Below are 13,976 nucleotides of genomic sequence, written 5' to 3' on the forward strand. Positions count from 1 at the left end.
GATGATGGACTATGGCTCTGGCGACATCCATCTTTTTTATGTCATCACTGTTTTCAAAGGATAATATTTATGAAATATTTCAAATTAAAATAGGTCAGCTTTGACTTGAACACAGTAGGAGGGTTCATTTTTCCTCCATACAGGATTTCTTTTTTGTGCCACATAAAGCGCCTAAGCCACCAGAAAATTACCAGCAATATAATATTCCAGTGCTATGATGGACTGGTGGCCTGTCCAGGGTGTACCCCGCCTTTTATCCCATGACAGCTGGGATAGGCTTCAGCCCCCCCGTGATCCTGAATTGGGTAAGTGGAAGAAAATGGATGGAAAATGGACGGCTGGATTATTTTTTAAATTAAGCTCTTTGTTTAAAATGTTTGATAAGAGACATCAAAAGCCTTTGAGCTCGAACATCTGGCTCTATGGGCGCAACTAACATTTTATGACATTTCCAGCCACAGTTTAATTGAGGTGTTATGTACAGATTATTTGTTTTATTCCATACACTGATCACTTCACATAAGCCCCAGAATCAGAGCCAGCTCTTCCGTGCACTGCTGTCATTACTACACCACTTATCCAGGCCCTGCATGTCTGTCTCCACTCCTCGTCCTACTCATGTACACACATATATACAAAACTCATACATCAAAGCGCTGCACTCGATTCCACGCAAAAGATAAACATGGGAAGCCCTGCAGATGGTTAGCTCTAGGATAGAGGTTTCTCTGTATGTTCATGTTTGCATGAGTGTTTGTGTGGAGATCTCCTGAAAGATGTTAGAAAAATAGAAGTGTCTGTATATTTCTTTCCATCTTAAACCTCTTGGGTGGACCAAAGACGAGGACTTTTTTTTTTTTTTGCACACAGCAGATATTATTCACACATGTAGGATAACATTTGAGCAGAGCTGGCCAGCTTTATTAGTGGCAGTTTACAGGGATATCTATGACAGTCCCATAGCTCTCTGGAAGCTCCTTTACATTATTTCGGGGTAATGGCAGGTTAATGGAAGCCAGGTGGAGCCTCACTCCACCAGGAGCACTTGATTGACAGTGAACTGTGTCGATGAATTGGAGTGCAGCTACCCACAATCAGGGTCGGGATGGAAACATGGCAATTCTCAAACAACAGCTGCTTTTCTTGGCCACAACAGAGGCGCCATTTCCACTCATCTAAGACTACTCAGTACATGTAGATATGGTCATGCATGTGCGTCTGGCTTTTCTCTTTGCTTGTTTGTGATTAAATGTGTCTATTGGCTAAATACTATTGCACCAAGTCCCTCGAATTTGAAGCCTGGATTTTGAGCGTAAGCACTTAAAAAAATAAGTGGAAATGAACAGCGACATTGCTTCATAGAGGGTGGCCTGTTCAGTGTCACTATGTTTATAGTGTAGTTAAAACCATTTGGAAAGTGCGAAGTCCAGAGTAGGATTCTGATTATTGTATTTATGTTTCTTTTGCTTTAGAGCAAGGCATTTTTCCCCACTTAAATATAATCAAGATTACGTTCACAGAGTTACTTGGTTTGACTATTAGCGATAAGTGGCTAATGATAGCTAATTTTTGATAGCTATTAACGATTGTAATTAGTTTGTTAGTTTGTTGACGTCACCACTTTTGGGTTTATATTCTTTGATATTCTTAATCTTGACAAAATCAGTGCTGCAGTAGCAGAGCTACAGTCAATCTGAATCATTCATTTCAGTTCCATAAACTTGTTGTAGTAAGAAACTGTCCGATTAAACTGACACAAAAAAGGCTATCCTGTTTGTTTCTTTCTGGCATATTTGGTTTAAATCATGTTTATTTTCAGATTGATTTGACTATAAATGAAAAACAGAGCGACAGAAAGTCAGGTGGCAAAATCCGACTCAAAATTAGCAGAGACTGTTTTTTATTTATGATTCACCGAAAACATTCTTGTGTTCATGTTGATGTCTTAGGAAAAATGTTTAGTAGCAGACCAAGAGTTAGACTGCAGGCTATTTGTGTTTGAAATGCAAAAACGGGTGTCATTGGACATTAGAAGGTTAAATTTGCCATGATATGCATAAACCTTGCATTGACATTATTTGAAGTAGATCTTTGGGAGATTACTTGATGCTAAAGGGAAAACCTTTTGCTGTAAGGCCAAATATTTCTATGGAAGGGTGGAATTTGGCCATTAGGGCAGCTTTCGGTTACAACATAGATATTCTGTTCTCATTAAAAAAGAACATAAGATGAAACACCAGATATGTCATATCTATTATATGTCATATGTATGGTAATGTGAGCAGAACTGCTGCAGTACAAATTTGGATTTTTAAATCACCCATCCGATGCTCAACCTATTACAGCTTTTTTTTTTTGTTTTTTACATCATTTTATACATAAATTTATCACTTCCCTTTCATGGTTGGTTCATCTTCTATCAGCAAAGCAAGCTGCATGCTCTCCATTTTTTTAAATTTACAGTGGCACTAGTGTACAGAACAACAACACTGTATGACGATTTTTAATTTATACTCTTTTTAGAAAATTACAGATTACACGGGGACCACGTGATACAGATGGTTCATACTCCCACCGGTAAAAAAAATCAGATCAGGCTTCTTGCAGATCATCAAGACAATAACTTGTTCTCCAGAAAAAATCAAGAAATACACTTGAAACTAAATCTATTAGGATATACGCTCATTTCCTCATTTAGCCACTTGTGATGATATCAAGGGGTGTTTTTTTTAAATTCTTTTTAAGCTTATTTACAGCATATATCTTATCTGTTGTTGTTCTTTTGCTGTCGCAAATCTTTTAGAGGGTCGTGTTTTGATGTTAAAATCCCTCTTAGTATTAGGTCGTGCTTATGCAGCCCTGATTTAGATGTCTGAGTCTATAATCACAATATGCTGTTCAGCTCTTTCTCTGAGAGCCATGATTGGGATGTTAACTGCTTGGCAAAAGAACATGACACCCAGGGTGACACGGGGATTACATGTTCTATATTTAGTCTTTATGTACATGAATATTGGCAGGACAGCTCTGTACATGTGACACACACACACACACACATACACACGCACACACATACACAGCGATACAGTGATAATAACACAGATCTCCAGCACAGAACACATTTACAAGATGGGCTCTAGAGCAAACACTGGCTGAGATACACACGGGAATGTCTGAGCTACGACAACTTCCTCATAAAACTGGAATTTTCTTGTAACAGTTACTATTGTCATCAATAAAACAGACAATTAAAAAGAGAGATGAAAAGTATAAAATAATTTAAATTCCTCCTAAAATGCGTCATGAATATGCGGTGACAGATCTATACAAAGCGGGCAGCTACTGTATCTCCTTGACACACTGAAACCGAAGGATGCAACAAACATGACAGACAAAAGCGAAAGTCATGCAGCAACAAAGGAACAGAGAAGATGAAAAAGGGCGATCTTCTTTGAAGTTCTGCCCTCCCAGTGGCAGCATGATGTCAAGATGACAAGCCTGGTAACAAAGCACCTCACGCTATGGGCCACCCAGACGTGCCACAATGAAATGTAAACATAAATATACAGGTTGAAATCTCTCTCTACAAACAGTTCAGTCCCTGCCACGGGCCCATCAGCTGTGTGAGTAGTCAGTCTGTATACACTCCTTAGTAGAATATCACTTAGAGTTAAATAAACTTATTTAATATATATATTTATAATAGATTTATTCTTTGCAGAGTCTTTTAGCAGTATTTCCTTGTTTTCACCAGTTTGTTCTGGTATTTTACTGAGTGGCCACTGTGTCCCACCACGTAAACGTCCAGCAGGTAGGTCTTTCCTGGCTCCAGACCTGTGATGGTTTCTGTGGTCACAGCTTTCTGCAGGTTCGGGCTGTGGAAGTACTTGCACAGGACCTTTTCTGACTTCCTGCGGGTCTCTGGTCCAGCACATTGATTTTGTTCCCGGCGCCGCTGCTCCTCGCCGTAATTGTCAGCCACTTCCTTGCGGTAAATGCAGTATTTGTTGCGGTCCTGCGTGCCCAGCCAGGCCACAGTGACGGAGGAGCAGGTGCGCAGCTTGTCAAAGGCCTTGATGCGTGTATCCTCCGGAAGTGAAGGGAAAGGCTGTTTGCTGCTGGGTCGGGTGCTGGCAAGCACCTTCAAAGTGGAGGCTCCTTTTCTGCTGCCACGGAAACGGATCAGGTATTTGGCTTTTGGCTTTCCCCGTAGCTGGAACTGCCGTATCCCCTCCACATTCTGGGAGAGCAGCAGCTTGCCATCTCGCCTCACCTGCACCTGCACAGCATCCAGACATGTGTGTACAAAAAGAGTGACCCTCTGGTGGGAAGACACGGGAGCGAAGCGCAGGAACTTGCTGCCCTTCCTTTTGATGAAAACCTCTGATACTTTGCCGTCCTTCAGCTCAACTGTCTTCTGACGAGCCTCCTCTTTAGTGCGAGCAAAGGTTCCCACATATGCTGTGCTGGTGTTGGTAGCAGCATTTACTGCAAACACATCAAAGTAGTACTGTGTGTCTGGTTTCAGGTCTGACACCGTGAATATGTTTTTATTGCCAATGCACACCTTCTGGATGTCTGATACCCTGGGCTTGGCTGCGTATGCCCGTGAGATCTTGTTACTTGTGAGGCCCCGGTCTTTGCCGAAACCATTGTCAAAGCCAAAGTGCACAAAGTCGAACGGGCTAAAGTCTCTGCCAGGCTTCGGAGCCAGCATGAATGCATCGTCAGTGCTGATTTTAGCCTCGGCAGCACACATGCTTTTGAAATTGTGCTCCTTGTTGATCACTACGCAGTACTGCACAGGCTGGCCCATGAGCAAGCCGGTAGGTGTCGGTTTCCAGGCCAGTGTGACGGTGGTACGGCCAAGTGCAGTGACATCCACGCGGGGGTCGTAGGGCAGCTCTGGGTAGGGCTGGTCAGACTCCGGAGTCGTGGTTGCGTACACCTTGAAGTTGCTGTCTTTCTCAGTGGACAGCAGTTCAAGCTGGTAGAGACCAGAAGGCGTGCTTGTGGCCACATAGGACTCCACATCATTGCCCTTGTAGGTGAAAAGCTCCGTCCCTTCATCTACTGTCACCTGCTGTTTCTGTTGGTCCAGAGGTTCAGGCTCTCCTGGAAGATAAAAACCAAACACACACAACATGAGCTGTTTGCTTTAGTCACCAAATTAGACAACCCTTGCAATATTTTCTTTTCTTCTTTGGCTTTGATGAAAGAAAATTTCCACCCAAACTGAAAACTGTTTAACGCTGCAAGATCATGACTAAGCCTCATGGATCATTATCCCACACCCATGGAAGCCATGTTTTCACTCCAAACATCCCCAAAGATCTCAGGCCAGCCTTCACTCAGCCTTTCTAGGGAAGTTTTGCTACAAAGAGGCGCCTTGTAGCTTCTATGTGAGAGGGACAGTCTAAGCTCTTACTCCAGCTTGAGCAAGAAACCATAATATTATGTTTGTCAACCAGAGAGAGTGTGCTCAGCGGTGTACTAAAAATTAAGCTCAAAGATCAACTCCCAATAGAGATTTCTAGCAGGAAAAGGCTGCAAAGACAGGAAAGATTTCACTAGCTGCTCTGTTTCTGCACCAGTTTTCGTGAAGTCACTGCCACTGCATGAGTCCAAATTTGTCATTATTCTTCCAGCTCAGGATGAATTCTCTTCTCTTGAAGAGACACTGTTGTGTCAGTGTCCACAACAGTGTAACTACCCATTTGATCTGACAGGAACAAAGACACACATGCAGGTGCTCATGTCTGGACATTCAAATATATGCTCACATCACACATCAGTGCTCTAAACCACTGCTTTAGTCATCTGGCAAGATCTCCTCTGCTGAAAGGACACCTTCCAGATGGGAAAAGGTTTTAATGTGAAGCAGAAAAACAGAAAAAATGAAGGGAAAAAGGAAGACAAACAGACTGAGTGTAGCGGGATTTATCTTAAGAAGACCGAGGCGACCTAAGTAAAGGGATGCAATGTCTTTGATTCTTTAGGGTGACTAGAAAACCACTGAAATTATAGACATCAAACTGGGCCGAGTCAGACCTCATAAGTGTTCAGACTAGACACTACATCTGTGACTTAATTAAAACCCACGAAAACACAAAGCCTAACATCACTGCGTAGGTTAATTGTGTGTGGGGATAGTCATATTTCCAGATAACGTGTAATTAACCTCTTCCACTGCTGCCTTATGTCAGTTATACCTGATCCTCCTCCGCTGGCGTCTTCTGGCAGCTCCTGCAGAGTGAGTTTCCACTCCAGAGGAGCATCACAAGGTGTCACGGTCACAGACAGGGGTGTGTTGTCTTCTTCCACCACAAAGTAGTACCTGTGAAAATAATAGGCCAGATATAAGCACCAGTGTTCATCATAGTTTGACATTATCCTAAATAATATGTGGAGTAAAGGCGTGAGCAGACTATAATAGGTGAAGCACGTGGTGGCATATAGTGTTTTGCCTTGAGTGGAGAAAGACTTTCTCATCTATTATTTAGTTTTTGCATCAACATAATAGATCCTATTACAGGGTAACATCTGATGTTTCCTATCTATTTACAGTAAGTAGACATCACCAGGTTTAATGTTTCCTTCAATGATTGAAGCAGTCACCAGCACACGGTTTAACTGGCTCATTTTTTTAACCACCACCCTGATATTGTTTGTCTCACAGAGCTCTTACCTTTTGGGTGTGTCTCTGAAAAGATAGCCACTGATCTCAGCTCCGTCCGGTATGACTGAGGAGTCGTGGAATAGCGACTTGTCTCTGATCTGCATCTGAAAAAGACCTTCATCTCTCGTAGGCAGTTTCTGGGCCACAGATCCAAGCCCCAACAGTACTAGCAGCACCACCACGCTCCAACCTTTACACTGCCTCATCCTGAAAGACACAGAAAATTGACTTCAGTTTCATTCAGTGTTTTGTGATTTTTCGCAGATGCTCCTGATCGTCTGAGCAAAGAATTCACTCTTCTTCTTCTATGGTTCTTAAATGAGGATGTGAAAACCACATGACACAAAGATGTCTTTAAGTAGCACTTTATTAGCCTTTTCTTGAGTATAATAAGTTAATCATTGCTTTGCCTGACTCCTTACAAATAAGAAACCTTTTCAACTCAAGGTGAGTCTGTGAATGACCTTATACCACAAGACAAATTCAATGTTAGCAAAAAGCTGATATGCTACAGGTGAATTTGCCCATTAGTTTAAATTTCCTTCATCTTCACATAACGTTTACTTTCATCATCCATGTTTCAGTCTATATGCCTACATATAAACACACCTATACATATATAACCACAACACGGACAACCTTGTCAGTTGCATTGACTCACAGGTGTCCCGAAACAGACAGCTGGAGCCAATCATTGTCTGTTAGTCCTGTCTCTGCCATTTGATATCAATAGACCGGATCTCTTCACTGTGTATGTGGTGGTGGTTCCTTTTGGAGCATTTTATCTAATATTATGGCTTGCTGTGTGAGTCAGATGATTAAAAGTTCATGCTTCAGCTTTGGTGAGTAAAAAAGGCGAGTAAAATTGCTTGCTCGGTAACCAAGCTTGCTAATGTTAGCATTCCACCCTTTTCTCCATATAAGGAAACTTCTGGCCCAAAAAAACACACCGATACAGTGGCGAGATCAAAATGCTACAGCTGACACTTCAAAATACAGAGTCCATAACCAATGTGTGATGTCATAGTGGCTATGTCCCTCGATTATTGAGTTAATATTAGCATACAGACTTGGATTGGCACAAGAAATTCCATATGTGTCACAGTAAAGACAAAAAACCTGCACAAACTATTTTTTTAGCTGGGTTATTTTTATTCTTTTCTTTCTTTACTAAGCTAAACTAATCAACCGTTCTTCTTAAAATTTCTAATTATTAGTTTACAGAAAAATTAAAAAAAACTTTGATAAAAGAAAAAGTTTAAGCATTTTTATTTCACATTTATTCGATCTGAAAGTACCCTGGGCCACCGCTAACACTGGCAGCATTAAAGTACCATGCACAAGCTACAGAGGAGAACATACAAACTCGAAACCACCTGCTGTGAGGCAACAGTGCTAACTACTGAGCCACTGTGTTCCTCATTGAGCTGAGCTGGCTGCTTTCATTGTTTCCAGTCTCATTATGCTAAGCTATGCTACTTGACTACAGAAAAGGCTGAAACTTGATGTTTAGCTTACGCGCATAAAATTAATATCAATCTCTCTTCTCAGCAAGAAACTGTATACCACAGTGAGTACCTCGTGCGTTAATGCACACTGTCAGTAAATATTAAAGGCTCATATTAGCTAAAGTATGTCTAAGATTTCTGTTTTTCTAATGGAATTTCTAAATAACCTTGTTTTATCTCTCCTTTTATTTTGACATTGGTTCAAAACTGCTGATGTTAATGAGTGTGAGCTGTGACATGCATACAGTGTTTTAGTGAGCTTCTGCTTTTGTCCGCAATGTAATATATTTCATGCTAAAATGTGCTTCTTATCCATGTTTTCCTCCTAGTTTCAGCCTTAATTAACATTTAACTTAAAATCCTGATCACCATCTGGGAACGAATCAGAGACGAAGAGCCCCTGAATGAGTACCCAAGGCCACAGAGAGGAAGGGGGATTAGATTTAAACAGGAATGTGTGAAGGAAAAGATATTGCTTGGCACTCCGGGGACCCACGCCGTTTCATAAAACGCTTAATATAAAAATCCCCAAATCCATGTAGTTTAAGTTTTATTGACGCTAATATAAAAATGTTTGAAGATGCAATCCACAGTTGGAGCTGCAGCCGATGTGGCTGAGAGGCTCTCACGTATCCCCTGTCTATTGATTTCTGCCCATTGATTGCAGCTGATGGGAATGCCAAATCCCCGGTGATTTAATCAGTGTAATGATGGCAGATTAGCCAGATACTTTACTGCCATTTACTGCAAGTGAGATGGTGTCCTTTTAATGACCCCTCTCCCTTTCTCTGCTCGCCCTCCTTTGTCTGTCTCCTTCCCTTGATCACAGTTTTTTTTTTCATCAAATAATCTCTTTCACACTTGTACACACACATCCCCTCCTCTCGGTTCGTCTTTATGCTTTCTCCTCCTTCACCGCCTCCCTCAGCAGAGGCAGATAAGTAAAACCAGAGGACTCGGGCATGGACGAATATCCACACTACACACAGGGCTTCATTTCTACATTATAGTCCTTTAAAAACACAAGCAGGGAAAAAAGCCCATGACAGCTCCTGTCAGTGTCTCTGCTGTTGTCTGAGCTCAGCCTCCCGTCACACCGCCAGACTTCAGAGAGCAAAAGGAAAGCCGCCTAAGTGGTACTTTGAGGTTTGACTCACACAGAGACTTGAGATCCTTATCACCTCGGCTTGTCTCATTCCACTTCAGAAACATGTCAGTTGGAACAAAGACATGTCTAATAATACTTAAGACAGCGCTGAGGTAGTACGCGCAGAGTCTCTCAGTAGCATGCACAGCATTTCTCAGAGCTGCCTTTCTTTCAAACATCCCAAAACACTCCACAAACACAACGAGGGCCTCGTCCCCTCACCCGGCTTTGTCCGCCGCAGTCACACACTGAGGTTTTTAATCACCGCTGCCTTAAACATTTGATGCGTGCCTTCCTCGTGCTCTTCACATGTGACACCACATACTGTATATTGCAGGGAGATGACATCTAAATATCAGAGCAGTTGTGTTGGGTCACTGTGGTTGCATGGACCAGCGCAGAGTCAACATGGTCACACAGCCGGCGCTGGATGTGCTTTTACATGCAGGCCTGCACCATTCTCATGCCACAGAGTTCCCTTACGAAAATAACACATTAAAAAAAGCTGCATCTGGAACAAATAAAGTCTAATGTTTAATTAGAATGGGGAAGAATGTATGATCCCAATTTAGGGAATGGATAATTTTAAGGCAAAGTAACCCACAGTCGTGTCAACTTTGTTTTGCTTTTGCCTTTCATCTCTTTATTTATATATTTATAGGTTTTTGTTTCACTTTCATTGGTATTTGCCAAGTATTTTCTGTAGAAAACATTGTGTATTTTCTAATTGGCAAGCTGTGGAATTTAGAGAACTGTGTAACTGGATTAAAGGACAAATGCAGGAGTTTACAATGGGTGAAAATAGTCCCAATTTTCTTTCCCATGGCTGTCTTTGACACATCTAGAGTATCAGTCTTAAACAAATAAAACAAGAAAGGACCCCCACCTCCTTTTCCTTCCTGTGTAATCTGTAGAATTGCATCCTATCAATTGAGTTTCTACTTTAACAACTTTGACCCAGCTCTAATTTGGGGTCATTACAAGCAAATCATGTGCACAGCCAAAACAAAAATGTTCACACTTTGTATTTAAATCTCCCAGATGGATGCAATCTTTTCAGCGACATCAATCCGTAGCAGAATCAAAATCGTTTACGATCCACTGAAGATTAAAGTGAGAAAAATATCAATTACATGCAACCATTTGGCCACAACTTTCATCCACCTGATCGACTCTGTGTGCACGTGTGAGAGGAGCGTATTTTCAGCAAGAACATGGTGATTATAAGCACGTGATTTTCACGTATGGGGCTTTTTCTGATCACAAGGCAGGCTATATCCATGCAACCCCCAGCCTTGTCCTGCGTGCGTGCACGTATATGCTCACGTGTGTGTGCGCAAAACACCCACCACCACCACCTACACTCTCTCACTTCACTTTGTTTCTCTCCTTCCCTCCAGCCCCTTGTCAAGATGGATAAGCCTCCTGCCTGCTGCCACATGGAGCTCATTAACAGAACGAGAGGGAATAAAAGACAGTTTAATTTCAACACAAATAAAGAGACATTTCGGATTCCACCCAACAAGACGCCTGGCATGAGCTCGCAGGACCTGAAGCCTCTGTGTGTTTTCTTAAAGGAAGTCTAGATTTATGGCGGGTCCTCGGTAGCGAGCTCCATCATGGCTGTCACTTCAGGGCCAATGTGGGGATTAGAGTAAGTAAAGTATATGCAGGAGCCAAAGAGGGAACCACACAGGACCTGGACCTGTTCTATAGGCAGGCCAAACCAAATCAGGTCTGGTGCTCTTGGACAGCTAAACAGCTTATTAATAAATTGGTAGAGACTGTGGTAAACGCTCTGATCCAACAGTGGAGATTTTAATCTGGTGTGTGTGTGTGTCCATACGTGCACACATATGCGGGTCCAAACCATTGCATTCCTCTGCTCCACTCTGTGTGTAAGTCTAAATCATCACTCAGGACCTGACTCCTCGCCATCCACAACATCGCTCGCAGTTTGAGTTTCTGAGCTATCCACATCATCAGAACCACTAAGGCTGGCACAATAGCATCATGGAAACCAGAGCCCAGTTTCCTTTCCTTCTTACCCTCCCCTTTCCTCTTCGCTCCTTTATATTTCATCTCTGATCCCTGCCTTTAGCTCTGCATCCTGGAAATTCTCTATGAGGGGGTCGCGGGGGCGCTTTCTGCGTAAAAACAACTCAAATAGAATTGAGGGTGGGGGAGTGGCGGTGTCTCTGACTGATGTGCTGGCATTGTGGCTGCAAGGGTGATTAAAGATTACAAGAGAAAATGCCCCCCCATGGGAAAGTCATCCACCCACTGCCCATCATCCGGTGCACGCATGCACGGGCCTGGCCCCGTCGTGGGAAATGAGTCAATCATGATCCGGTATGTTGTGCTTGGTTGAGGAGGCAGAGAAGGGGAGCACAGAAAGCCTGTTCAGCAGCTAGTGCGAGCAGGCTCTGCCTCTTCTTGTGTCCATCTGAGGGAGCATAATGAGGAGCTTTGCAATGAGCGTGCCCGGGCGGGGGGAGACGAGGAGAAGCGCATGGTGTGTGGATATGATGAATAATTTAACAAGGAAATAAAAACTTTGCGCCCTTAATCTTCCAGCACTGACTCTGGATATGTGACAAAAGGCAGCGGAGAGGCGACTGTATATACACCACTGAAGCCTGTCACTTCTCTGGACGCAAAACGGCTATAGCAACACTGGCGGAATTCTTTCAGCCAGAGAGTTTTCATATGCAAATCATGGTTTAGTTACGGTATGCGACGCAGACCTTCCCATTTTAAGACTTTTTTGTTCATGATTCATTCTCCTGAGAAAGTAGAAGGGAGGCAGTGTGGCTTCACCCTGCTACTAAATACAGTTATTCAAATCCCCACTCCGGGTATGTCTCTCATTAAACACCGACTGAGAGCCTCTCACATGGACCGAATGAGGAAAACAACTCCCAACACCAGCTAAATTATCATTAATCTGCCTGGAATAATTCTAATTGAAACTATGCAGACGGTGCCAAGTCAAATAAATCCAATTTTTCCACTTATATTAAAAAGCAGCTCTTCATTACGCGCTTCACTAAAGCCTGTCTGGGCTCTTACAGGTGCGTAAAAGGAACCCAGTAGTGACACGGTGAAACTAACATTTATCAAAACTGTAGTCCTTATATAAAACTTTTACATTTTACAACTAAAAGCGAACAGAGTGAAAACACCACAATTGGTGCACAGGTAGCTAGAAATACAGCATGTGTAGAAAAATCGCCTGTGTTGGGTGCTGTGTCACCCCTGGGAGCATGGGAACTGTCGCGAGGCACAAAACAAGAGGATTTTCGTAAAGTTCATCAGCTCATCTGCCCCGTGTGATATAAAGTCCAAAACAAAATAAACTAGAATTAAAAAAGCATGCGAGTTGTGGCTTGAATGAAATGCGTTTGAAACTTTTAACTTCCTGGAGTTGTAAACCGCAAACCGTTTCAAAGGCACCAGCTACTTTACTCAGAGAGTCCGACTCTGAATTCATGCGGAGCTTGCATGCATATTACAAAATAAATAAATAAATAAATAAATAAAGCTACAGAAAAGTTTGAGAAAATAAAGAAGTTTTTTCTCATATAATTGCTCGAAGAATCGGACAAACCGCTACACTGCAGAGAAATCAAGCGAAAAATAAATGCATAATCTTTACAAGAGACAGTCTTACCTCTCGCAATATGAATCGACGACGTTATCTGCAGAATGGTGTCTGTTTTTCTTTAAAAGAAAAAAAACTCTTACAAAAGTGCTTTAAAACTAAATCGATTGATGTAAAAATAAAAAAAAATAAAAACACGCGCTGTCCTCTGCAGTGTCCAGTATCCCCTCCTTTAGTTTTCACTTCTATTGTTGGTGTCTATCAATCGGATTAGACGACTCTGGTGCGTGCTTGCAGTTTTCTTGTGGATTGAACTGGTCTCTGGTGGGCAGGAGTGTGTGTGAGAGTGTGCGCGAGTGTGTATGAGTGGGTATCCCGAGTGCTGGCAGTGCGTCCCTCCCCTGCCGCGCCGCTGCTATTGAAACCTCCACTGGATTGGAGGCAAAACTAGTGCGAACTTCTTCTTCTTCCCTGCGCTCCAAGACAGAGAACCAGCCCACTCTTTCAGCAGCAAGCCACAAAAAATATCCCAGCAAGGACCAGACTGAGTATTACTCCCAGGTGTGACCGGCCCTCATACTGAAAGCATATAAGGAGAGGGAAACAAATCCACAAGCCAAAAATCTTAGATGAACAGAAGCAGTGTGTTGCTGAAAACAGCAAGATGCCACCTGAGCGTAACTCTAACTACTCGTGGTTTTTAGAGACCGGCTAATAACATACTTGCAAAATAAAAGTATGTGGGGGGAACCACATACTTTTATTTGCAAGCTGTTTACTGTGATGCTCTCTTTAAATTATTAGTTTAGGCAGTAGCGCCCTGTTGAAGTCACGCAGCCCTCGGGGCTACAGTGTGCAGGCAAGTTTCATCATGGGCCCTGATACCTGGGAGGGCGTGAAAAACATGATCAGAGCACACAGCTTTAACGGCGTCACAAAAAACAAAACAAAATAAAGACATAACATTTTCTATGTGGAATGTGACAGTGAACCTGCACCAACACAGGGTTTAACTGTGGAAATTCCCAGGGCGGTATT

General features: G+C 42.6%; 1 protein-coding gene across 1 annotated transcript; it reads right to left on the minus strand.

The window, feature by feature from the left end:
- Positions 1–331: 331 nt before the first annotated feature.
- ndnf (neuron-derived neurotrophic factor) lies at positions 332–13,611 on the minus strand. Its single transcript, XM_005923020.3, has 4 exons — positions 13,008–13,611; positions 6,689–6,886; positions 6,213–6,337; positions 332–5,115 (listed from the first exon to the last, which is right to left on the minus strand). The coding sequence occupies exons 2-4, from the start codon at positions 6,883–6,885 to the stop codon at positions 3,728–3,730; spliced, it is 1,710 nt and encodes a 569-aa protein (XP_005923082.1). The 5' UTR covers position 6,886; positions 13,008–13,611; the 3' UTR covers positions 332–3,727.
- Positions 13,612–13,976: the final 365 nt, after the last annotated feature.

Source organism: Haplochromis burtoni, unplaced genomic scaffold, assembly GCF_018398535.1.
Source record: "Haplochromis burtoni strain Fernald_Lab_line unplaced genomic scaffold, NCSU_Asbu1 Contig_61, whole genome shotgun sequence".
Taxonomy (NCBI): domain Eukaryota; kingdom Metazoa; phylum Chordata; class Actinopteri; order Cichliformes; family Cichlidae; genus Haplochromis; species Haplochromis burtoni.